The 25,059-nt window shown below is 43.6% G+C and overlaps 1 protein-coding gene across 1 annotated transcript in view; it reads left to right on the top strand.

The window, feature by feature from the left end:
- Positions 1–1,444: 1,444 nt before the first annotated feature.
- Positions 1,445–25,059, top strand: part of cntnap2b (contactin associated protein 2b) — a gene marked incomplete at both ends in the record, with an annotated part of 47,690 nt that continues 24,075 nt past the window's right edge. Inside the window, 13 exons of the mRNA XM_080011221.1 lie at positions 1,445–1,505; positions 2,539–2,649; positions 3,381–3,574; positions 4,117–4,264; positions 11,829–12,032; positions 12,147–12,331; positions 14,130–14,273; positions 16,102–16,360; positions 17,465–17,614; positions 17,754–17,916; positions 19,247–19,353; positions 19,482–19,601; positions 24,644–24,759. Coding sequence (XP_079867347.1) covers positions 1,445–1,505; positions 2,539–2,649; positions 3,381–3,574; positions 4,117–4,264; positions 11,829–12,032; positions 12,147–12,331; positions 14,130–14,273; positions 16,102–16,360; positions 17,465–17,614; positions 17,754–17,916; positions 19,247–19,353; positions 19,482–19,601; positions 24,644–24,759 — 1,962 coding nt within the window. The remainder of the gene's footprint in view (positions 1,506–2,538; positions 2,650–3,380; positions 3,575–4,116; positions 4,265–11,828; positions 12,033–12,146; positions 12,332–14,129; positions 14,274–16,101; positions 16,361–17,464; positions 17,615–17,753; positions 17,917–19,246; positions 19,354–19,481; positions 19,602–24,643; positions 24,760–25,059) is intronic.

Below are 25,059 nucleotides of genomic sequence, written 5' to 3'. Positions count from 1 at the left end.
GCGCACACACACACACACACACACACACACACACACACACACACAGACACACACACACACACACACACACACACACACACACACACACACACACAATCGAACAGAAAAAAAATACTAGAAGTTAAGTTGACACAGTAATACAGTTTTATAGAGACACACTTTAGCCAAACCTTTCAAATACACCACCCGCACTGTGCGTATATCTTCTATACATTTTCGGCATAATTTGGTAGTTTTGGACAGGATAACACTTTGGTAATGTTGCATAAGATGTTTGTCATTATTTTTTACCCGAGACCATCCCAGATCATAAAATGTGATAACATATGAGTCATAATATCAAATTGATAGTGAAAGGTTTGGCAGGAAACTTTCGTAGTGTATAATACTGTAAGAGCAGTTATGTGGAAATATGACTATGATCTGTGATAATGCTACGTACATGTTAAAAAAAAGGGTTATTCAAAATGACTGCGGTTACATACATTAATAACCCATGAAGTTTTGAGGTAAAAAACACAGAAAACATTCAAATACATTTGGAAACACGGACCCCATTTTGTTAAAATATTAAATATATCAGTATTCATCTCCACCTCCTTCATCCATTGCTCTTCCCATTTCCTCTCCCTTTCTGTTCTGATCTCTTCTTTGCACTCTCTTTCTATTCTTCTCCTCCTATTCCTTCCATCTCGTCCCGTCTTGGTCTTTTCTATTTCAGAATTCAACATCAGCAAGTACTTGAACTGAGAAAATATTGTCTGAGTTTGTTTCAGGGAAGAATAAACTCCTTGGATTTCTTCTTCTTTCTCTATCTTCTTGATGTCAAAACGCACCAAACACATCAGGACATTTTGGACATTATTGGATTGATTAAAACTTCAGTTTCGGGCCGAATTGGATTGAGTTCTTAAGCCCGCATATTGATTTATACATTGCAGCATCTCCATTAACAGGACAACAACAACCTTTCACCAAGCTAAAATTTATCAAATACATCTTTGTCGTGGCCACAATATTTAATCCAACTACAGGACATCCAGTAAACAGTAAAGATTCCAAACGTCCTGCCACCAAATACACAGAAACAAAGTGCCTTTTGATATACAGTAATTATATTTAACGTTATTTGATAATGTCACTCACAGTAGATGAGCTTGATTGAAGGTCTTAATCAAGGTTCCATGTTATTCAGTATAATCTGAGTGTGTGTGTGTGTGTGTGTGTGTGTATGTGCTAGATAGCGCTGTGTGTTATGATTTGTTTTGTTATTCAAATGAGGGAGCTCGTTAAAATGCGCCTGCCATTGTGATTTTTCACCGTATGTGACACACGTGCACATGCACACACACACACACACACACACACACACACACACACACACACACACACACACGGATGATGGCTGCTCCCAAATCTGTCTTTGGGAGCAGCCATCACCAAGATGGCCCTTCCCGGTATGGCCAAAGCACTGGAGTTTCTCAATCTCCCTGCAACTGTCACCGGTGTGTGTGTGTGTGTGTGTGTGTGTGTGTGTGTGTGTGTGTGTGTGTGTGTGTGTGTGTGTGTGTGTGTGTGTGTGTGTGTTTGTGTGTGTGTGTGTGTGGGGAGTGGGGGTAGATTTGAGAAAACATGCTTCTGAGTGCACCCATAAGGGTAGGTTGAAGGATAGGTAGAAAAAGCAAAGGGTAAAGAATAAGTTATTTTTTCTTCTGGTTGGCCTCATGGAAATGACAGTGATGGAATGCCAGCCTTCAATTATATAAGAATATAAGCCTTTATCAAGCTCAGAAAATGATCTATATGTGTTGATGTCGAGCATAATAGTTGAATTGTCGTAAGGTTTTTAATTGGATGCTTGGCCGCTCTCAAAAGACCCCATCCAGCCAGGAGGAGACCATTGCTACTCTTGGTGAAAGGATATGTTTGCTACTTTAGAATCCAGATTTTATTCAGATGTTGGTTCCCAGCATTTTGAATTGTAGCACAGAATCTCTGAACACTTTACTATTGAGAAACGTACCACTCTGTTGCATCTTCCCGCTGTGCTTGAATGTCAGTCCAATGAGGCAAATATTTAAGCCTTAAAAAAATACCTTGTCAAAAACGGAAGCGCACAATATCAATATGAAACAATGCATTTTATCAGGATTTTAGGGTTTTATTGATCCTTACACTTTCACAAATCAACTCTTTTGACTACATCCACTATTACTTAAAAGACCACAAACAGGAAGTTGCCACGTTTGCTACTTGCAACTTACTGTAGTAATGAAGGGTAGCTGAATCATTCAATGGACGCATGCCACAAATGAGGAAAGCGATCCTCAGCTTACTGTGCAAAAACACAGTAGAAAGCAGACTGTTCTAGATCAGAGAAGTCACGTGCCAAGCATTCTATAACAGACGGGCTTCCTCCTTCAATTATAAGCTACATCAGGCCTTTTTTTTTAAATTAAATTAAATCTTCTTCTTCTGTTCCTTTACTCCTCTTTCTGTCACTGTCCCTCACCCTCATTCTTTTTCTTTGCTCCGTAGGTAAGTGTGAGGATTCCTTAGCCACTCCGCTACCGTACAGTTCCTTCACCAGCTCCTCAGTCTTCATCACAGGCTCTGGAGCAGGTTACGCAAAACTCATCCGGAGAGGAGGTATGGATCTTTAAGTTTGTGTGTACATGTGCCTGAGCTTTTCATGCGTGCATCGATAACTTAGACGTTATCATTGCTGTAGCAGGTATGATCAGTAAAATAGTCCTGCTGAACTTACTACTGACAAACTGATCAAGATTTTATGTATATTGGTCATTGGGTATAGAATGATTTCTTTAGAAAAACCAAAGTCATTCAAAGTCAATTATAATACCAATTACTCAGAGAACGGACTTTTTGGGTAAAATTGCCATTTCCTGAAGGACTCAACTCGGCCAGTTGGTTCTCAGTGCCATTGTTGTTAAAATGCATGCTGGGAATTTTTGCCTATCCAGAAGTCCATTCCCCAACCGCAACCTATCCTTCGCATTTTGGGTGGGGTGAGAACACATCCTGGCATCAAAAAGCTTCTTGGTTAAATGTGAACTTAAGTTTGGACCAGATCTATGGCGTGACAAAAAATTGCGAGTATTAAAGTATTATAATGAAAGTATTAACGTTTGTATGGATATGGATAAATGACCATTAAATCTACTTGCAAAAATAAAGGACAAACTAAGTAAACAATTAAACTAACTACAGCTGATTTTCCTAAAAAACTGTAATTCTATGCTACAGTAAAGTCAACTTTTATGGTAGATGAGATTTCAGCTTAATTGTTGGATGGTTAGCGATTTCCTTCCTCTTTGTCAGCCACCTTTAATCACACTGAATCTTTTTTTCCAAACCAGGATCTGGGGGCTGGTCGCCTATGGATACCGACCGTTACCAGTGGTTACAGGTGGACCTGGGTTCCCGAAAGCAGGTGTTTGCCGTGGCCACCCAGGGCCGCTACAGCAGCTCTGATTGGACAAGTCAGTATCGGCTGCTGTACAGCGACACTGGAAAAAACTGGAGGCCTTATCTGCAAGATGGAAATATCTGGGTATGGAAGGGTCAAGCCTGATGTGTGAGGATGTGTTATGAACAGTTTTAAATGATGGGAACCAACATTTGGATAAGGCCCTAGTTGAAAAATGGCCAACGTATCCTGCATACCGTATATGTTATGCCGGAGGTGGTTTTAGTCATCAACATCTAGAAGGGGAGAGGAGAAGTTGGTACGTGTTCTTTTTTAGTACTATGTTCTAGGACTTTTTACATGCTATTAAATTAAATGCAGTGATGTGATTGATGAGTTCCTCTTCAAAAAGTGATATAGCTACCTGGTTACTGCATAACACTTAGATTTTGGCTTTGCCTTGCATCAGTTTTGCTTCAAGACAAGATTTCACAATGCAACCACTAACACTGGGTATTTATGCTAATCTCATTTTTTATGCTCACTGAATCTCTTCTAACATAACGCAATGTAATGTGCTTGAAAATAAACAAATCTGTTAAAATATAGGGCTATATACCCATCCCATTCAATCCATTCCCCCAAAGATTAACACTTTATGTGCATATATTTCTCCTGTCTTTTAGACATTTCCAGGGAACTCCAACAGTGAGAGCGTAGTGCGCCACGAGCTGCAGCACCCCGTTTTAGCTCGCTATGTCCGTTTTATACCCGTGGAGTGGAGCAAGGAGGGGCGCATCGGACTGAGGGTGGAGGTCTACGGGTGCTCTTACTGTGAGTAGAGCTAATGCTACAGTCTCCATATTGGCTGAGAAATGTTTGTAGGACAATTCAATTATAATAGTACAAACTTTTGAAAAATATCAGTGGCTAACTTTGGAGTATTTAGAGTTCCCTTTTGCAGGAACTGTGATCTATTACTCATGGGACTGATCATCAGAGCATGTAATGCAAATCCAAGACTGCATATAGCTGAATGGCAGAGGAAGTGATGACGTTGCGCTTCCGTCCTCCCCCCGCATTGGGGTATATGACCGCAGCCCACCTTCCTCTCTTCCTCTTTTCTTACTTAGCTTCAGAAGAATCCTACTTGAGATTCTCAGAAATCACTGCATTTACTGTTTCACCTTCGGGTTTCTAATTTGTACGAGTTGGTGTAAGTAACTGGCTTGAGTACCGTTTGGTGAGGCAGTGTAATCTTTTCTCACTATTCTTTTTTCTATTCTTCGTTTGGGAGCAAACAAACATGGAGAAAGGATATCGCCACCGTTCCTGCTTTACATGCTTGGGAAGGCAGCACGCCTGGCCACTGTCAGGAGACGGGCGCCGTGCTTACTCGAGGATGACGCCGACAAAGGTTCTATGTTGGAGGACAAGCCCACTTCTCCAGCTAGCGTTACAACAGCTGGCCTTGTCCGCGCCATCACTCCTCCATGCACTAGCCCAGCCCCTATACCCCCCGGAGTTTCCTTCCCGACGCATATCCCAGAGGAACAGCAGCAGAGGATATCCTTAAGGGGTCTGCATGGACTCATTGGACTCAGACGAGTCAGACGACGGAGAAAGCCTGCCGAAGCACTCTGTCTATCCCACTGTTCTGCGAGGTGCACACAGAGAAAGAGAAGGGCTGGGCTAACCCGTTCTCAGCATGGGCGCCGGTGAGTGGGTTTGAGCCCTACTGCTGCATGGACCAGGCCCAGTAGCTGGGCTACCTGTCCTTCCCTCCAATGGAAGGGCCGGTCGCTGGCTGTCTTGCTTCAGGGGAAGATATTGGCCTAGGGAAGAAGCCCATCCTACCCTCCAAGGCGGCCAAGCAAAAAGCGTTGCTAGCAGAGAAGGAACTACTTAGCAAAGGGGCAGGTGGCCTGCGTCATCAATACGCAGGCCCTGCCCCAGTGCTACCAGGCCAAGCTGCTGGTGGAACTGGCTGGCTCAACCACGGTAAAGGAGGAGACACTGGTGGAGCTACGGACTGCCACTGAACTCTCCCTCCTGCCCCAGGCTACCGGGCGTAGCAAGGGCACTAACTTGACCCTATATTAGGCCCTCTGGCTAGGCCTGACCGGCCTCCAGGACAGGGACAGACTGCCACTGGGACAGACTGTATTGTCAGTATATTCTGTTAGGTTGACATGATGGTTGGTAGTGGCAGTCTCCCTAAAAACAGGCCAAACTGTGCATTCAAAACAGTCTTGGAGAGCTGAGATTGCTCCTTCTGGCCATGCTCTGATCTGCTTCACAGACGTCTTACTCCTGGTAAGAAGTGGTTTGTAAGATGGCATTAGCATAACAGAGAGATGGTCCGAGTTCCCCAGGTGGGGGTGGGGAACAGCTCTGAATGCCTGTTTAATGTTGGTGTATACCTGCTCAAGAATGTTCTCTCCCCTGGTCGCAAAGTTCACATGTTTGTGGTAATGTGGAAGTACTGTCTTCAATTTGGCCTGATTGAAATCACCAGCGATTATGTAGACAGAGTCTGGATTAGAGTTCTGCATTGAGCTCACAGATTGATACAGTTTAGACAGCACGTCCTTAGTTATCGCAGTGGGTGGAATGTAAACAGCTGTGATGTAGATGGCTGTGAATTCTCTGGGCATGTAGAATGGTCGGCAGTTAACTGTTAGAAATTCTATATCCGGAGAACAGTGACTTAAGACAATTTCGGCGTGAGTGCACCAGTTGTTATTGATGAAAATACATACACCACCTCCCCGAGATTTTCCGCTGAGAGCATGGCTCCTGTCCGCCCGGAACGTTGTTAGTCCATCCACTTGAATGGCGTTGTCCGGAACATTCTAATTAAGCCACGTCTCAATGAGGATGATGCGCTGCAGTCTCTCACCTTGTGTGGTTAGATCCAATCTGAGGTAGGCCATTTTGTTTTCCAGCGAGTGAACGTTGGATAGCAGGATAGAGGGAAGTGCAGGTCTGTAAGGGTTGGCTTTTAGCCTGGCGCTGATGCCCGCTCGAGTTCCGCGCTTGCTGGATCTAGCACACCGCTTACGATGCTTGCTGGGTCTCGCAGACCGCTTGCGCTGCCTCCAGTTTCGGCCAGTGGTGGGAAGGGAGTCCGCTACCTTGCTGACCCCTGGGTCTTGCCACTGTAGAATGCCTAGCTCCTCGAGTTCTTCGGGTTCCAAAACCAGCCTAACTCCAGAAAGATGTTTTGAAATGTTGGAGTTTCGTAGTCCAAGTAATGAGCTTCTGTTGTAGACTATTTTCGTACACGACTGTGACGGTACAGACAACACATTTAACATAAAACGCACATCGCTATCGGGAGCTGGAGTGGCCGCTGCCAACAGGGCGCCGCCATCTTGCGCATGCGCCATCGTCCAGGTCGAGTTCATGGGCAGACACTCATTCAGTCTGCACTATTTTGCATTTATGTTCGGGCAGGCGATCCGCCCAGAATCCTCTCCACATGGTGGAGTATGAGGGGTTTACAGCCGGACAGGGGAGAGAACACATCGGTAAAGTGCCGCTGCGATGTCAGCACTCTGGCCGGGAGAGAGATTGTCACTTAAAAGGGCCCTGGTGCGATCGGCCGATTTGGAACCTCCGGCCCCAACTTGTCCCTCTCCCCTCTTTGCTGTCAGGTCCAGGATGTGCTGAACCTGAGTTGTGCTGAGGACTAGTACAAATCGACCCCAAGCACTGCGGTATAATGGCCCGATGAGATCCATACTCTTGAACAACCTCTCGACTAAGGGGAGGGGGGGCCTCAATGGCGCTCTGGGAATAGCTGGAGGATTCACCAGCTGACACCCGGGACAGGGGTCACAGCGCACCCGCACGTCGGCCCAGATGTGCAGCCAATAGAAATGGGCCATTATCCACTCGGGGGTTTTTCGTGTCCTAAGTGGCCGGCCATCGGGTTATATTGAGCCGCCTGGAACACTAAATCCCGACAACTTTTAGGGACCAACAATTGGGCTACAATGGGGATTCTCCTGTTTGAGCGTCATGGTTTACTCAGCATAATCTATCTAGTGTATCATCCCATGACTGTTCCAGAGGAAAATCCTCCATGGGGTGGACTGGGGGGTCCGGGGAAGTTACCACTTGGGCGTCCCCCTCCCCTTTCTGGTGACCTCCGCCGGTGTGATCTCTGCGTTGCCACGTTACACTCACATATCCCTATAGACCGTAAGCACACCCCCGCCGCTTCTCTCATTAATACATCGAAACCCGGCCAATTTCTGCCCACAATCAGGGGATGTAACAGGCGGAGCTAACCGCGGCCTTTACCATATGTGTACCATTTATGTTTTTTCAAGTCATTTGAAAATGCAGAATGAGAGCCTCAAAACAAGGTGTCACTTGTGCAAATCAAGCACAAGTGACACCAAATCAAGGCCCGGATAGGGAGTTGGAAGGTGATGGCTGAGAGGTCTGTGGCGTTGGTACCGGCTGGGTCCCGTGACGACACCCACGGTGGACCCGGGCGCTGGCCCCTTGGCTGTCCCCGGTGGTCGCCATCCCACAGCTCCACAGTGTGGGCATAGGCCTTGGCGTGATCCTCAGTGAGGGCTATGGCAGCTTGGAGGGAGGCTGGTGCCGGTGACAATGCTCCCAGCTGGTGGCATGGGCCAGGAGATTGTCAGTGAACTGTTCTATGGCAACCGCCTCAACGATCTGTTGTGGGGAGCGCTTCTCCGGTTGTAGCCACTGCTGGGCCCTGTCCAGCAGCTGCTGGGCGTGCAGGAACGGCCTGCCCACTGTGTCATAGTGGAGAGACCAGCGATTCAGTTGGTGGCCTTCTAGTGTTCTCCCGACCTGTTCCATCACCGCCCTCCGGACGACAGCATAGCTCATTCACTGCTCCAGGGGTAGGGCAGGTGCCGCCTGCTGGGCTTAAACCAAGAGGAGGGGAATGAGCCCCCACGGCCGCTCGCAGTCCGACTAGCCGGCCATCTCAGCCATCTGTTAAAAACTAGTGAGGAATGCCACGGGATCGTACTCTCCCGTCATCCCCCAGATGGGGGGGCCCGCGGTCGTTCCTCACCCTGACCGGGTGCCCGCGGTCGTTCCTGGCCTGCTGGCTCTTCTGGAACGCCTCCTGGTCCTGCTCGCCGACCCGCCATTTCCTGAAACTGCAGGGCTTGCCACTCCTGCATTGTGGCAAGGGCCCCCACCATCTGTTCCAGGGAGAAGGCATCTGGGATTCTGCCTCGCGCTTCTCCATCCTGTTCAGGCGCCACTTGCGAACGGGTGTTCTAGCTCAGGGCCAGGGAATGAGCGAAGGGAGTCAGGTGAAGGAAAAACAGAGCTGGTTGGTGTGTATTTATTATTAATACAGATTTAAACAAAGGGAAAAATCATATCCTCGCTTGAAAACAAGGAGAATACTGAGTGCCTGAGCTTGTGCGCTGTAACGTGCCCGGTCCGTTGTGCTAAGTGTCTGTGTTTCCGGGACTGATCCGGTCTCCAAAACCCACGCACCTTTCTTACTACTATAACCTAAATCACTTCCTGGTCCGGGATCGGACGAATCAGCGGAGCCCCTCCGTTGAGTCACCCGATCCATAGCAGCTGAGCCTGCACAGCCTGCCTGCAGTGGTGGTTTGACCACGCCCCCTTGGCCCGCCACTGCAATGTATATAATAATTTGTTTTTGCTCCTGTAGAAGCCTATGATATCAAACTTGATTTCAGAAAAAAATATATTTTATTTGTGTCACGGAGACTACACTAACCATAAGTGTTACAGTGATGTCTCTGATTGGTGTACCTTGCTGTTACCATCGAAATGTTTACCGCACTGGCTGATGGGTACATGGGCATACAAATGCTGATATTTAGAGCCAGTTAAATTGTATCTATGAATGGAATTCATACCGAGGGTATGACCCTATATCCCTATCCCAATTCAATGGAGAAAAAGCGAAACCAGTATCTCGCTTTTATTTTGTGATAGTCATAACCAAATTTTAAGCCATACATTTAAAATTTAAATTCATCCATGCCCCCACCTCCCTGCGGTGACGTACTCGCATCAGGTTAGTTTTAGTTTCAGTGTACGTATCTGTGCCCCCCTCCTTCCCCATGCACCCCGCTTCTAAGTCAAAGAAAATCTTCCCATTCAAATGAATTGGTTTAAATTTGTTTTGTATAGCCCAAAAAAATCTCCCCATTCAAGTGAATTGGTTTAAATTTCATTATGTATAGCACAAAAAAAGCCGGACAATCATACTCCGGGACACGATTCAATAGATTAATTTTCATGCCTATGGGCACGAAAAACACAAGACCGGGTTGGGTTCCATGAGTAATAGGTTGCAGTTCCTGGAAAAGTGAAAGTCTTGGTTGCCAAGGCAACCATTGTTCCCTGAGAAGGGACCTGATCTATTACTGCTCTGTGGTTCAGTGCCCCTCCAAGGTGCTCAGCAGTGAAAAGTGGAAGAGAAGAAGGTGGGCTTCGATTATATACTGTACCCCCACACGGGGGCAGGATGGAAGCGCAGTGTCGTCACTTCCTCTGCCACCGGCGTGAACGCAGTCTTTAATTGTATTACATGATCTGTCGATCAGTCCCATGAGCAGGGTTAGGGGTAACTCAGATTACTTTTTTGTTGTAACGAGTAACGTTATGCATTAGTCTTGCAATAAAAAAAGAGAAGAAAAAATTAAAGAAGAAAAAAGAAAATCTCTGTCGCATTCAAACCAGGGTTTCAGTGAGGAAAAATTTGTGCCAGTCCACATTTTCTTGAAGATTTCAATGTCCCAGACAAATGGGAGAATTTCCAGTCAAATATTACCTGTGTTTATTGAGCTTAAAAGCATTTGATAGGCAGGCTATATAAAGAATGACATTGATCAAGGCATGTCGATTGATAATATTTTTTATTCAAAAGTAGGCTACTTTTCATATACATTATATTGCAAACAAAAAAAGTCCCATCAATAGAGTGCATAACACTATTTAAAATAATAAATTATAAAGTTTATGGTGCTGCCCATCTTCTTTGCCACGTCTCGTCGACATATTTTACACAGTGATATTAACCATCTGCTTTGGGTCGGACTTACCGGTAAATATCCGAAAGAAATGCCAAACTTTGGATGTATGTGGCCCTCATTTGTCAACGATACATCATCATTTCCCCCTCTCCTCCGAGTTTTGCATGTTGCCGCTCTGTGTTTACGGTGTGTTTGTTTGTGCAGCCTACCCACGAGGTAGGGGGCAGGCATATGCGACAAATGTTATTGGCTAGAGGTTACAGGTCAGCTTCAGATCGTCCCAATTGATTGGCTTTTCGTTGCCACTTGTCTAACACGTCCATGCGCATGTGTAGCTCAGCTAGCGAGATGTCAGATAGGACACGCTTTACATAGTGGAAATATTCACATTATTTAGAATTTGTGGGTGAAAGGGACAAGAAAATCATAGTTAAATAGGGGTCTTCATTTTTGGTAACGCACAAGTTACTTTTCCCAGTAAGTAATGCTGTGACATAGCAAGTTACTTTTTAATGACAGTAATGTTGTAATGTAAATCGTTGCTTTTAAAGTAATGTTTCCAACACTGCCCATGAGTAAAAGATCTGTTCCATTCACAGGGAATAATGGATACCTTTTCAATCTAGACCATTCCCTCCCTTGGCACATTTCATATGAATTGTTGACCTTTGCATTAAAGGGGTCCAAGGCCAATGGATTTACTAGTAAATGGTATATACTGTTCTAGAGACAGTATATCAGTCACCTTTCTGAAAAATATGCAAGGCAATTCAAGCCAACACAATAGTGAGACTTCCTTGCCGCCATAATTTGTATATATTTAACAATATTCATATATATTGATAATATAAATTCAGATTGACATACTCTAAGAGCAGTCATGGTATGATATCTTTAAGGTGACAATCAAGATAAATGGATAGTGAGACAATCACACCACCAGATTATCCTTTCCTCTCATTTCCAACTGATATGCTGTATAAACATGTAAAAGCAGTAAAAGGTATCCTGTGTTATGTTCATTAGACAAGCAGGCTGGGGTTAAATTGGTGGTGTCCAGGGGTGGACACCCTCTACCCACCTATCGTAAATAAATACATTTACTATGTTGTCATATTTTTCTGTGTGGGCCTTCTGGATGGGATTGTACTCACTGATAACTTTGACCCATGGTATTTCCATTGTTAGAGGGGCCAAACGTTTCTCTCTACTGTGGTCAAGCAAGTAGTTGTTTGCAAAACCAAAGTGCAAAACCTTAGTGCGAAACCTAAGGGCTGAGACACGATACGGAAGTAATTTAGATTTAACCAAATATTAGATGCACACAAACGTGTCAGAGAGAGCTGCGTGAGCTTCAACTTGAAAATTACCAACAGGGGCAGACGTCATCAGTTTTGACGGCCAAGGCGTCATCTCCTACCGCTTCAGGAGTAAGAAGATAAAGATCGTGAAGGACGTCATTTCGCTGAAGTTCCGGACAATTGCCGAAGACGGGGTGCTACTCCACGGAGAGGGGCAGCAGGGCGATTATATTTCCCTGGAGCTCCGGCATGCAAGGCTGCAGCTCAGCATCAACTTGGGTAACACAGTCACAATGGAGTTACTAGTTAAAAAAACAAACAAAAGACTCTGAGAGAAGTCTCTCTGTCTGTCTATCTATCTTTGTTTTCTGACTTTTTGATGGGCTTCTCTAGGCAGCAACCAGTACGGTTCCATCCAGGGGCACACCTCGGCGACCAGCGGCAGCTTATTGGACGATGACCACTGGCACTCGGTCGTCATAGAGCGTTACCGCAGAAATGTGAACTTCACGCTGGACCACCACACGCAGCAGTTCAGGACAAATGGCGAGTTCGACCACTTGGACTTGGACTATGAGGTAAAATGATACTCCAACAGAAGCCTCTGCATGGTTTATGTTTATTTCAAAACATTTAATCCAAAGCCTCAATCAAGTCATATTCAATAGAGAGCCATTTAATGGTGTAGTCAAGCACAATATTTGGGCTTGTGTGGATTTGTAGGTTTATATGTTATGAAAAGATATAGATCTGGAGGTCCCACAAATTTAGCCTCTCAGAACCATGGTTTAACTTCGTTGAACTTATTTCCTTATTTTGTTTTACTTCGTTTAACTTATAAGTAACCTAGATTTATCTCCTGTCAGAAAGCCCACTGGGCACATGATGCCCTGTTTAATCCTGCCATCAAAATGCATGCAGTCATGAGGTTTAGTAGTAAATAACATAGGGTAAATAACATAGGGTATTCATATGTTTGTTTCTGGTGGAGTTGAATAACCCACTTGGATTGACTTGGGAACAGTTTTCCTGTACAGACGTGGGCAAATTTGTTGGCTCATTGAAACAATCCTTCATTCCTCCTGAAATGTGATTTATTAAATTATTAGCAATAATTTATCTATTTTCACAGTTCCTTTGCTTTAGTCTATGACATACCAAAGGCAAGCAGGTATACATGAGAAAATTGCTCTTAATTTCATCACTTTTCAGGAGGAATGAAGGATTGTTTCATTCATGCTTCAGCCGTTTGAAATTTTGCCTTGGTGATTGGTTAAATAAGGTACTACTGGACTTCTTTCCATGGGGATTCTGCATGTATGTAGAACAATTGTGGTCTGCTTACATAGGTTTAGCCATACCAGCTATACCATATTGCAATATCCATGAGTACAGCATTCCCTTCACCGTCCAAGTTCTGCATCTGTGTCAAAGCTCTAACATTTTAGTTTTTAGCTCCAGCATGTCCCTTAAATCGCCATTTTGACTCTGCCATCAGGATGAAGGTTGAGGTCTTCACCCTTTAAAACCAAGGCGTCTCTGAACTGCTTTGTGCCAACGAATGGGCAGTTACTAAATGACAAAGAAAAGTTAACAACACAATCTGGTTAATAAAAAAAAATGACCACAACTAATCATCTTCCCTGACTGCATTTAAAACAGCTAAGACCTCATTTTTATTTTTACTCTTCATGAAGACATGAGGCATATTGTGTAAATAACTCAGTTTTGAGATGCTGGAAGGTGTACGTATATCCTGATTTTACCGGAGCTAGGCTCCTGTTTATTCAACCTGTAGCCTTGCATTGCGCTAACGCAGTTATCGTGTAGCCCCATCGCTTTCTCGGTTCTGGATACACAGGGATGTAATTGGCATTGACCTTCACGTCTCAATCAGGGTAAGAACGGAAAAAAGTGGAGTATCCAAAAAAGTGATGTAACCCTTTTAGATCTGCATACCCCCACTAGTGGCATTACTTACGTAGTGTCTTATGGCTTTGATATAAACTGAGGACTAAGGAATTTATTAACTGCTCTGAGGTCCTTTTGAAAATACTACGGAAAATTAACATCAATGTGCACTGTACAGATTTCATCGGGAAATCTCACGTGTTAGAGTAGCAATCATATGCCTGTCTTTGAAGATGAAGTCGGTTCAAGTCGAATAATGCATATTTCATATGTACTGTATGTTAAGCGCTTAAAGGATACACCCTAACCTTTGAAGATCGCATTTTCTATGCTATATTTAAATTATTTAGCAAATGCTGAACAAGCGCTTCATCCGTGGTGCATGAGTCCATTTGTACTATGTTGCTTTCGTGAAACAAAGTGCAATGTTGTCATTTTAACTCCTTCTGCCACGTTCCCGCACAGATCAATTTCGGAGGATTGCCAGTTTCAGCGAAGCCCAGTTCAGGAGGCCGAGACAACTTTGTGGGCTGCATGGAGGGAATCACATACAACGGAGACAATATCACCAACCTGATTCGCAGGAGGAAAGTGGACACCTCCAGTTTTGTAAGGCTCGACCTCACACATTTGTCGGGTCCCTCTCTCTTCTTTCTTTTCACATACGCAGATGAAGCCTTCAGATACTCTGAAGCCTTTCAAAATCGATTTCAGTGTCATAAGTGAGGAGAAAAATAGTGCTCCTATATCATTGTTAGCGCCGATGATGATGATAACTGCATATTCAGACTCCTGCCAACCAGATGAAATGTGCAATTTGCCATTTTGTGTTTTCTCATTTCTTCTTTCTGAGCAGTCTTGATAGAATATATCAACACCGATAAGATAAGTAAAAGATAAGCCGAACACATTAGCTCACAAACCCCCGACAAAACCCATTACATAAAATCCTGTCACATCTATTCTTGATAGATTTTCTAGTATTCAAACATATACTGTATATATATATATATATATATATATATATATATATATATATATATATATATATATATATTTATTGCTTACCTCATCAAGGATTAATTAATTTGTTGATTTATCAGTATACATTGATTCTGAAAATTTGAAAATGTTTCAATACTGAACTCTACGCAATGTTGATACAGTGGTACCTCAATTTACGACTGCATCTACTTACGACTAATCCAAGATACCAGTAGCGATAGTCGCGAAAATTTGTATTGACTTGCGACTGACTGCTCCAAGATACGACCGTGGAAATTTGCAGTTGGTGCGTCGGCGGCCGGTCAGCAGCCAGTCAGCAGCCAGTCAGCAGCCAGTCAGCAGCCAGTCAGCAGTCAGTCAGCAGCCAGTCAGCAGCCGGTCAGCAGCCGGTCAGCAGCCGGTCAGCAGCCAGTCAGCAGCCAGTCAGCAGCCAGTCAGCAGCCAGTCAGCAGCCAGTCAGCAGCCAGTCAGCAGCCAGTCAGCAGTCAGTCAGCGGGTGACCTACATCGTGTGTGCACGTAGTTCGTGGCTTATCCATATTTTTTTCATATTTGCTGTGTTTGTGCTGGTTATTTTGTTTATTTTCACCCTTCATGATGAGTCCTAAGGAGAAGGATGATGGGAAAAAGAAAAGGGCAATGATTCCCATTGAAACTAAGAAGGAAATCATAGAAAAATATGAGCGTGGTGTATATGGGAAAAATTGCTTCGACATACGACTGTTTTAACATACGACCGTTATTATAGAACGAATTACAGTCGTTAGTCGAGGTACCACTGTACTACCAGCTGTACTTTCCTGCTCCATATTTATTTTCTCTAGACTTATACACACACACACACACACACACACACACACACACACACACACACACACACACACACACACATCGACTTCCATTGGTTCCCAAGATTTATAAGGATTCCCTGCACAACCTTGCTGAATGCTTTACTATTATAACTTCTCTGGTGCAGCTTCTTACCTAAACGCACTCTAATGAGGCAAAGTAGGAAAAAAAGACTGTCTACAGTAGGTTGCCAGTCGGAAGCGGTGCAACTTCCTGTTTCCACTCACTTACATTAACCAAAACAGCTGATTTCTTAATAAAATCCTCAAAAGCCTGCTAAAATGCACAGTTTGTGACCATTTCCTTCCCCTTGGTGTAACATAAAAAGATTGTCTGACAATATTGTGAGTTTTCCTGTTTCAAAAAGGAGATTTAACATGTATTTTTAAGCCTTTTTTTCCCCATGGGGCTGCTTTTAAAGCCCAGTGAGAGGCTGCTGCAGAGTGGTAAGTTTCTCAACAGTAAAGCGCTCATCGAGGATGTGAAAGGTTCTAAATTATGGGAACCAACATGTTAATTATGCTTTGATTTAAAATAGCCAACCTATTCTTTAACAACCCCCCTCCTTGTCTCCGCTCCACCAGCGCAACCTGACGTTCTCCTGCGCCGAATCGCTCTCTGTCCCGGTGTTCTTCAACTCCTCATCATTCCTGCAGCTGCCGGGCCAGAGCGACAGCGACATGCTATCGGTCAGCCTTTCATTCCGCACCTGGAACCCCAGCGGGCTGCTCGTGTACACGGCCCTGGCGGACGGCGTGGTGGAAGTGGGCCTCAGTGACGGAAAGGTCACCGTCTACATTAATGTTACACAGAGGAAGAACACGCGCATAGACATTTCTTCTGGTGAGGGTCTACTCCAACTTATTTTTTGGGATGATCATTTAATTTGGGCCTCATCCAATTAATTCTTCATGGCTAATTGGGCGTTTTTGTATCTCCAAATATATACTTGATGACGATGATAGATATTTAAGGATTGTTTAAAGTTGGCATTTCCCCCATGTCACAATCAAACTAACCAGTTTATCTATGACTCGATTCAGGCCTGCAGATACATTTTTATGTATTTGCAACTGGGAATTTGCTGACATAAATTTACATCACTCCACTGTAGACATGATTATTATGCAGAATTTTTGGAGTGTGTGTGTGTGTGTGTGTGTGTGTGTGTGTGTGTGTGTATTTGTAGGAGGGGATAGCAGATAGTCCTAATTAGGGCCTGTTGCTAGGCAGGGAGCAATGCGGTTAATTATACAAAACTGATTGCAGTGGTAAGCATTTTATGAACGGTTTCTGGTCTCTTTCTAAATGTACTAAAAGGAGTTTCCAAATGTTCTAAATGGATTCCCCACAATCAGTTTACGACGTGTAAGCCTATATGCTCCTTGGGACAACAGATAACAGAGCTGGAAATGCTGCTTGTTAAAATGTCAATGAAAATCCAAAAATGGCCATATTATTCATTTTCCACCACCTCTTATAATTTAATGTAATCTACTCTGTAATCCCATGACTAACATATTAATTAATTAATTAATTAATTAATTAATTAAGTTTAAAATATATGTATTTCAGTCAATAATTTCACCCCAATATAAAATGATTCCACGACCATGCAGAGAGCCTCAAGAGGCATCTCATTTATTATTCAAAACTAGACCAAATTTACACTGGAATCGAATGAGCAAGGTCCTCAAAGTCAGTATGAAAAGCACATTTTCAGCATGGAAGAAGACTATTTTTTGGATATACTGTATGTTATAGACATGTTAAATTTGTTAATTTATTTTCGTGTAATGCTTATTTTTCTGATTAGTACCAGAGGAATAATTATGTTGATGCTAGTTATTAGTAATAATGTAATAACTAGTAACAGCGTAGCAATAACATAATTATTACGTTATTGGTATTATTGAGCTGAGATAACCTCCCTGCTGACTCCCACAGGGTCTGGCTTAAATGACGGCCAGTGGCACAGTATTCATCTGAATGCCTTGGAGAATTACGCCATGCTGACGATCGACGGAGACGAGGCCTCGACCGTCAGAACGGCCATCCCTATTCAGATCACCACTGGAGGAACATATTACTTTGGAGGTAAACTTGAAACAAACACAGGGCAATTTCCCGTGTTTGGAAAAAGCGTGCAATGTAAATATCACTGAAGGATCCAACTGTCTAATCATCAACAGCGCTCGATGGTTAACTTTCTGCTTTCCTTGTCTACACGTCCCAGGTTACTTCCTGCGCACCAACACGCCACCGCTCCAGCGCTCTTTCCAGGGATGCATGCAGATGATCCACGTTGACGACCAGCTGGCTGACCTCCGGGCAGTAGAACAGGGCATTATAGGAACCTTTGAAAACGTCAGCCTGGACATGTGCGCCATCATAGACAGGTACATGGGCCAAAGATGCAGGCATATCCTTGAATGTCCACAGTAAGTAAATCTTTCACCAGAAAATGGCCAGAGAGAGAGAGAGAGAGAGAGAGAGAGAGAGAGAGAGAGAGAGAGAATCACAGCTCCCATAAGAAAATCACAGGTTAATAATGAGGGGGATAGAGAGAGAGGCAACTCCACAAACATTCAACAGATATATTTTCAAGTTCAGAAAATATATATAGGCTGTCGCAGCTCTACCGCAGTGGAACTAATGTATGGGCTTAACAGATGGGATTGCTTGTGCAGTTGCTGGAAAAAAATCCCAAAACTATGCTAACTATGCAGTGAAATATCATTGCAACGCACCCGGAGATTATGCCCAATAAGTACTAACCGACGCAATATCTAACTAATTACTACCTAATTAAACTAACAGATTCCTAAAACGTAATGCAGTTAGTGATAAAGTTAACAATCTTTTCTCCTGATTTTTTTATTTTATGAGTATAAAGGTAATACTGAATGGAAATACAAAATGGAAATAAATGGAATAGACCATTATTTAAATACAGATATGTGCAGCAAAGTGGCATGTGAATAAAGAGATAGTGTGTGACGAGATATATAGTACAGTTATACAACAGTACGACACAGCAATACGGTAACAGTACAGAATGCAGTACAGTATGCAACATTCAGTACAGTAAGGCAGTGGGGCCTATGTGAGTGTCTCAGTGAGGGCCCCTGGTGAGTTCAGCATTGACAGTACTTATGGCTTGCGGGAGTAAACCCCGTCTCTTTCTCTTTGTCCTTGCTGTGTGACTGCGGAGGCGCTTGCCTGACCAAAGCAGCTGGAACAGTCCGTTGTTGGACTCTGGTCAGCTCTGAGCCCTTTATGTGTTGGCGAGATTGAGATGATTTGGTTTGGACACGTGTGTAGGAGAGATGAGAGTTACATTGGGTGAAGGATGCTGAGGATGGAGCTGCCAGGCAAAAGGAAAGGATGAAGGCCAAAGAGAAGGTTTATGGATGTGGTGAGGGAGGACATGCAGGCGGTTAGTGTAATGGAGGAAGATGCATAGAACAGAATGTATTGGAGGCAGATGATCCGCTGTGGCAACCCCTAACGGGAGCAGCCGAAGACTGAGGAGGATTGTATACACTGTTAATGCTTGGGTGTGTGTGCAGCTTGCACTCTATGATATTGCACTCCACTGCAATTTTCCTTGCTGCTGTAATGCCGATCCAATTCAATTCCAAAATCACTTTAATTCATATATTTGTGTGTGTGTGTGTGTGTGTGTGTGTGTGTGTGTGTGTGTGTGTGTGTGTGTGTGTGTGCTAGGTGTATTCCTAATCACTGTGAGCATGGCGGCCGCTGCTCCCAAACGTGGGACACATTCAGCTGCAACTGTAACGGAACTGGATACACAGGAGCCACCTGCCATACCTGTAAGTACTGCAAACCCATTTTAAATGCAAACCCCTAAAGTACAGTACATGCAAAGACAAAGACATCTCCTTTATCACATGTTGTTAAGTATAATCCCCTGTGGTGGTCCACGCGCTGTTCTCTGCAGCTGTGTACCAACAGTCCTGTGAGGAATACAAATACCTGGGGAAGAGCTCGGGAAACTACTGGATCGACCCGGATGGCAGTGGCCCTATCAGCCCTTTCAGGGTCACCTGCGACATGACGGGTGAGGAGGCTTGAGATTTGGGGAAGGGCTTCCCTTACCTTACTGCCATATTTTCCTGTATGAGCCTTCCGGAAAGGGACCAAACTCACTCATAACTTAATTGGACTAACATTACTTTCCCATTGTCAGAGTGGCCAAACTAAATGTGGACCTATTATGTTCCTTTTTACACAAGTTAATATACAGTAGGTCTCTTAGCGCCCCAAAACCTGTTTTTTTTATTTTTTTTGCTGAAAATACCACTCAGATTATACATTAGAGCCATTCTACGATGGGTCCAATCAACTCTGTCTTAAAATGGGCTGTTTAAGTGGGTGAAGCCACCCTCCTGAGTTATGTAAGCCAATGGGGTTTGAGTACAAGTTCCGGACTCTGTGAGCCACAAGCGTTAAAGCATGGCTTCCGGGTTTTGTTCTTTATTTACTCCGTAACTTTCATTTATTTCACCATAAGTGATCAGTCCACTAAATTCTGTTTATGAACAAATTTGAGGAGAGAAATAAGCAGTCCAGTTAATTAATCTTCACTCATATTAGATCTACAAAGGCCTAATTTAAAAGTTAGTTCCGACTTTCCTTGCCATTTTCCAAGCTTGTGGGACACGAACACCACACCGGGACGCACCGGGACTCTGGCATGCGGGGATTTTTGTTTCCTGTAAACACTGTGGAAGATTAGAAAACTGGAAAATGTAATAAACAACATAAATACATCTATATAAATATGCACTATTTTTTATTGGTGTTTGGAGAAACACAGGAAATCCGTGACGAGCCGACATCAGCTCGTCCTGAAAGTAGAAAAACCCTATGAAAACTGTTCAGAGCGCTCAGAGCGGTTGGAAGCCTGAGCGTTTTGTTCACAGTGATTACTTTGTCATTAGTTAACCTCATTATTTAACACCTTGGTCACGTCTACTACCCCTTTCCCACTGCACTAAAAACACCTGGTAACACCCACTAACATCCAGCATTTGTCATCCGTGGGAAAGGTAACACCTGGGTTTTAGTCCCGGGTCAAATGACCCTGCAATAGACAGGTTTTTATCGGCTCCAGCTCTGATTGGCTCTGATGTAAACAGGACACTCGGGTTGACCTGCTAATTTTGGCCCTTTACCGGTGCAATACTCCATGCTGCTTCTACTGTAATGTTGGGTCGTTCACGAATGATACGATTATTTTGAACGGATCAAAATACTTTTTTTTCCAAGTTTTACAATTTTATGTAGTTTGTTTAAGTTGCTGTCATCTCTATTGTTTTGTTCCAAATAAGACTAGAACCATGACGTGCCCCTTTTCTGGCATGTTTGTGATGTTGATTGTGACACATCAGAAAAAAAAATAGAACAAATTTCTCCTGGCAGTGGCTATTTTTTGTGTAAAAACGGTATAATATGAACATCTGACATTGTGATATTATATCTATATATGACAGAAAATAAAGAAAAGCATAATAGCTTCCAGCCAAAAGAAGAAGAAGAAAATAATAGGTCCCCTTTAAAAATACATCACAGGTGCTAGATCGATATCGATCTATATAGATATACTGTTTATAGATCGATGGATGATAGATAGATAGATAGATAGATAGATAGATAGATAGATAGATAGATAGATAGATAGATAGATCTAGAAATAAATCACATTGAGTAAACTCCAACTACTGTATTAACACTAGAACAGCTGTGTTGTTTCATTTTAGTAATAATCAGTTGAAAGTGAGCCGAGTTGCAGCTTCTGACGTTATAGTGCATTCAAAAACCGCAGACTTTAGAGAAACGTTAAAAAACGTCAGAATTTTCAGAAACGTAATGTGTCTATGAAAGACATAACTTCTGCATGGCTGAACTTCAATAAAAACACATGGTAAATAGTTTGTATTATTGTATTGATAATAAAAAGCATTTAAAACCTTATTTCAGATTCATGAAAATTTTATTTTTTTTGTGAAAACAGAGAACATGTGGATTTCACTTTCTACACACAGGCCATTTAAGACAAGGTCTCAATAAAACAATTACTGTACTTATTAGTAGTCAAACCTGAACTAGATTATAATAAAAAGCTTAAACAGCAAACCCTATTTGAGATTAGTGAAACCTTTATTCTATTTGTGAAAACTAGAAAAAGGTGAAGAGAAAGAAGAATTCTTTAGTGAGTTGGACGTAGTAGTAGAGAGTGTTCCCAAGTGAAAGAGAGTGGTCGTTAGAGTAGATCTCAATGGGCATGTTGGCAAAAGGATCAGAAACGTAGGTAATGACAAGGTGATGGGTAGCTATGGTGTCAAGAAGAGGAATGTGAAAGGAGAGATGGTGGTGAATTTTGCCAAAAGGATGGAATTGGCTGTCGTGAATACGTATTTCAAGAAGAGGGAGGAACACAGGGTGACATACAAGAGTGGAGGAAGGTGCACACAGGTGGACTACATCTTATGCAGGAGGAGCAATCTGAAAGAGATTAGTGACTGCAAAGTGATGGTAGGGGAGTGTGTTGCTAGGCAGCCTTGGATGATGGTCTGTAGGATGACTCTGCAGGCCAAGAAGAGGAAGAACCAAAGATAAAATGGTGGAAGTTGAAAAAGGAGGAGTGTTGCATGCAATTTAGGGAAGAGGTAAGACAGGCAGTAGGTGGGAATGAACGGTTACCAGATGACTGGGAAACAACTGCAGAAGTGGTGAGGGAGACGGCCAAGAAGGTACTCGCCGTATTATGCGGGAAGAGGAAGGAAGACAAGGAGGTGGTGGAACGAGGAAGTACAGGAGAGCATAGAGCAGAAGAGGTTGGCGAAGAAGAAATGGGATGGTCATAGAGATGAAGAAAGTAGACAGGTGTACAAGCTGATGCGGTGCAAGGCGAAGAGAAAAGTGGCAATGGCAAAAGAAAAGGCATACGCCGAGTTGTATGAGAGGTTGGACAGTAAGCAGGAGAAAAGGACTTGTACCGATTGGCAAGACAAAGGGACCAAGCTGAGAAGGATGTACAGCAGGTTAGGGTGATGAAGGATAATGATGGAAATGTGCTGACTAGTGAGGAGAGTGTGTTGAGAAGGTGGAAGGAGTTTTTTGAGGACTTGATGAATGAAGAAATAGTGGGGATAGTGGATCAAGAAGTGCAGCAAATTAGCAAGGATGAGGTGAGAACAGCATTAAAGAAGATGAAGAGTGGAAAGGCAGTTGGCCCAGATGACATACCTGGGGAAACATGGAAATGTTTAGGTGAGATGGCAGTGACGTTCGTAACGAGACTGTTTAACACCATCCTGGAAAGGGAGAGGGGGGAATAATACAGGGGAATAAAGTTGATCAGCCACAGCATGAAGCTATGGGAAAGGGTTGTGGAGGCTAGGTTAAGAGGAGAGGTGGGGATCAGCGAGCAGCAGTATGCTTTATTGCCAGGAAAGAGTACTACAGATGCATTGTTTGGTTTAAGAATGCTGATGGAAAAGTAGAGAGGGAGTTGCACTGCGTCTTTGTGGATTTAGAGAAAGCATATGATAGGGTGCCGAGAGAGGAAGTGTGGTATTGCATGAAGAAGTCGGGGGTTGCAGAGAAGTACGTAAGAGTGGGACAGGATATGTATGAGGGCAGTCAGACAGTAGTAATGTGTGCAGTAGGCGTGACGAAGGCATTTAATGTGGAGGTGGGATTGCATAAAGGATCAGCTCTGAGCCCTTTCTTGTTTGCAATGGTGATGGACAGGTTAACAGATGAAATCAGGCAGGATTCTTCGGGAACTATGATGTTCGCGGATGACATTGTGATCTGTAGCGAGAGTAGGGAGCAGGTTGAGGAGAGCCTGGAGAAGTGGAGGCATGCATCAGAGAGAAGAGGAATGAAAGTCAGCAGGTGTAAGACAGAATACAATGCCTCAATGGGAAGGAGGATGGCGAAAAGCTGAGAATGCAAGTAGTGGAGGTGGAGAAGGCGGATGGGTGTAAGTACTTCGGGTCGACCAGCCAAAGCAGCGGAGAGTGCGGGAGAGAGGTGAAGAAGAGAGTACAGGGAGGGTGGAGTGGGTGGAGAACAGTGTCCGAAGTGATCTGTGACAGAAGGGTTCCAGCAAGAGTGAAGGGGAAGGTCTACAGGACGGTAGTGATACCAGCCATGTTGTACGGTTGGAGGTGGTGGCACTGACAACAAGGCAGGTGGCTGAACTGGAGGTGGCAGAGTTGAGGATGTTGAGATTTTCATTGGGAGTGACAAGGATGGACAGGGTTAAGAATGAGTACATTAGAGGGACAGCTCAGGTTGGACAGTTTGGTGGGAAAGTGAGAGAGCCGAGATTGAGATGGTGGAGAGATGAGAGTTACATTGGGAGAAGGATGCTGAGGATAGAGCTAGAGCTAGAGCTAGAGCTAGAGCCAGGCAAGAGGAAAAGAGGAAGGCCAAAGAGAAGGTTTATGGATGTGGTGAGGGAGGACATGCAGGCGGTTGGTGTAATGGAGGAAAATGCGCAGAACAGAAGGTATTGGAGGCAGATGGTCCGCTGTGGCGACCCCTAACGGGAGCAGCTGAAAGAAAGAGAAGAAGAAGAAATATGTGAATTTCACACAGAGCAGTCACACGCTCTGTGCCTGGTCTACTCTTCTTCTTATTTCGGCTGCGGAAATAAATCTAAAATATAACCCTAACCCTAACCCATAAGCATCATAACTGAGTATATAAATAGGTTAATAAGGCCAGGTTTCAAATGCAACACAATATTTTATTTCAATAAAATCTAGGGGGTCCCTGCTCTATTTCTCTATCCATCAAGAGGTCCTGGTCTTTGGCTGCTAAAGGTTAACTTCACCAAAAATATTATTTTTAATTTTTAATTTTTTAAATTAATTAGATAACCTTTAATTAATTAAAATATTGACATTTTGGGTGTTTTCTCAATCTCAAATTTACATTTCAATATTTTAAGCATTTATTTTTTTGTAAGTTGACCCAACAACTCAACTTAAATGTATTTTCATTGTTTGTTTGAAGTTGACATTTTCTTTTGGTCTGTACACATGTGGACAAGTATTGTAAAACAGTATTCTGTGTCCTTTGCAGAAGACAGGGTTTGGACCGCCGCCAAGAACAACCTTTCCCCTCAGACGTCGGTGACTAGCGCTGACCAGGAGGGGAAAGCTGTGCTGCAGTTGGATTATAACATGACAGCGGAACAGGTACAGTACATTGTCAACTTGCGAGTCAATAACGTGAGTGTAAACGATCGTTCTGGACTCAGGGCCAGGGAATGAGCAAGATGAGGCAGGCGGAGGGGAAACAGCACCAGTTGGCGGGTTTATTAATAAGTCTTTTGAACCCGGGTTGCAGGCCCATATATATATATATATATATATATATATATATATATATATATATATATATATATAGTTCCGGGATATCCGGGTATCTCCAGTTGTCCGTGCTGGTTCGTGTCACTCCTGCTGGGTCGCCTACACGCCCATCCTACTACGGGGACA

This window comes from Zeus faber, assembly GCF_960531495.2.
Source record: "Zeus faber genome assembly, chromosome: 12".
Taxonomy (NCBI): Eukaryota; Metazoa; Chordata; class Actinopteri; order Zeiformes; family Zeidae; genus Zeus; species Zeus faber.
This window is presented reverse-complemented; position numbering and strand designations above follow the sequence as displayed.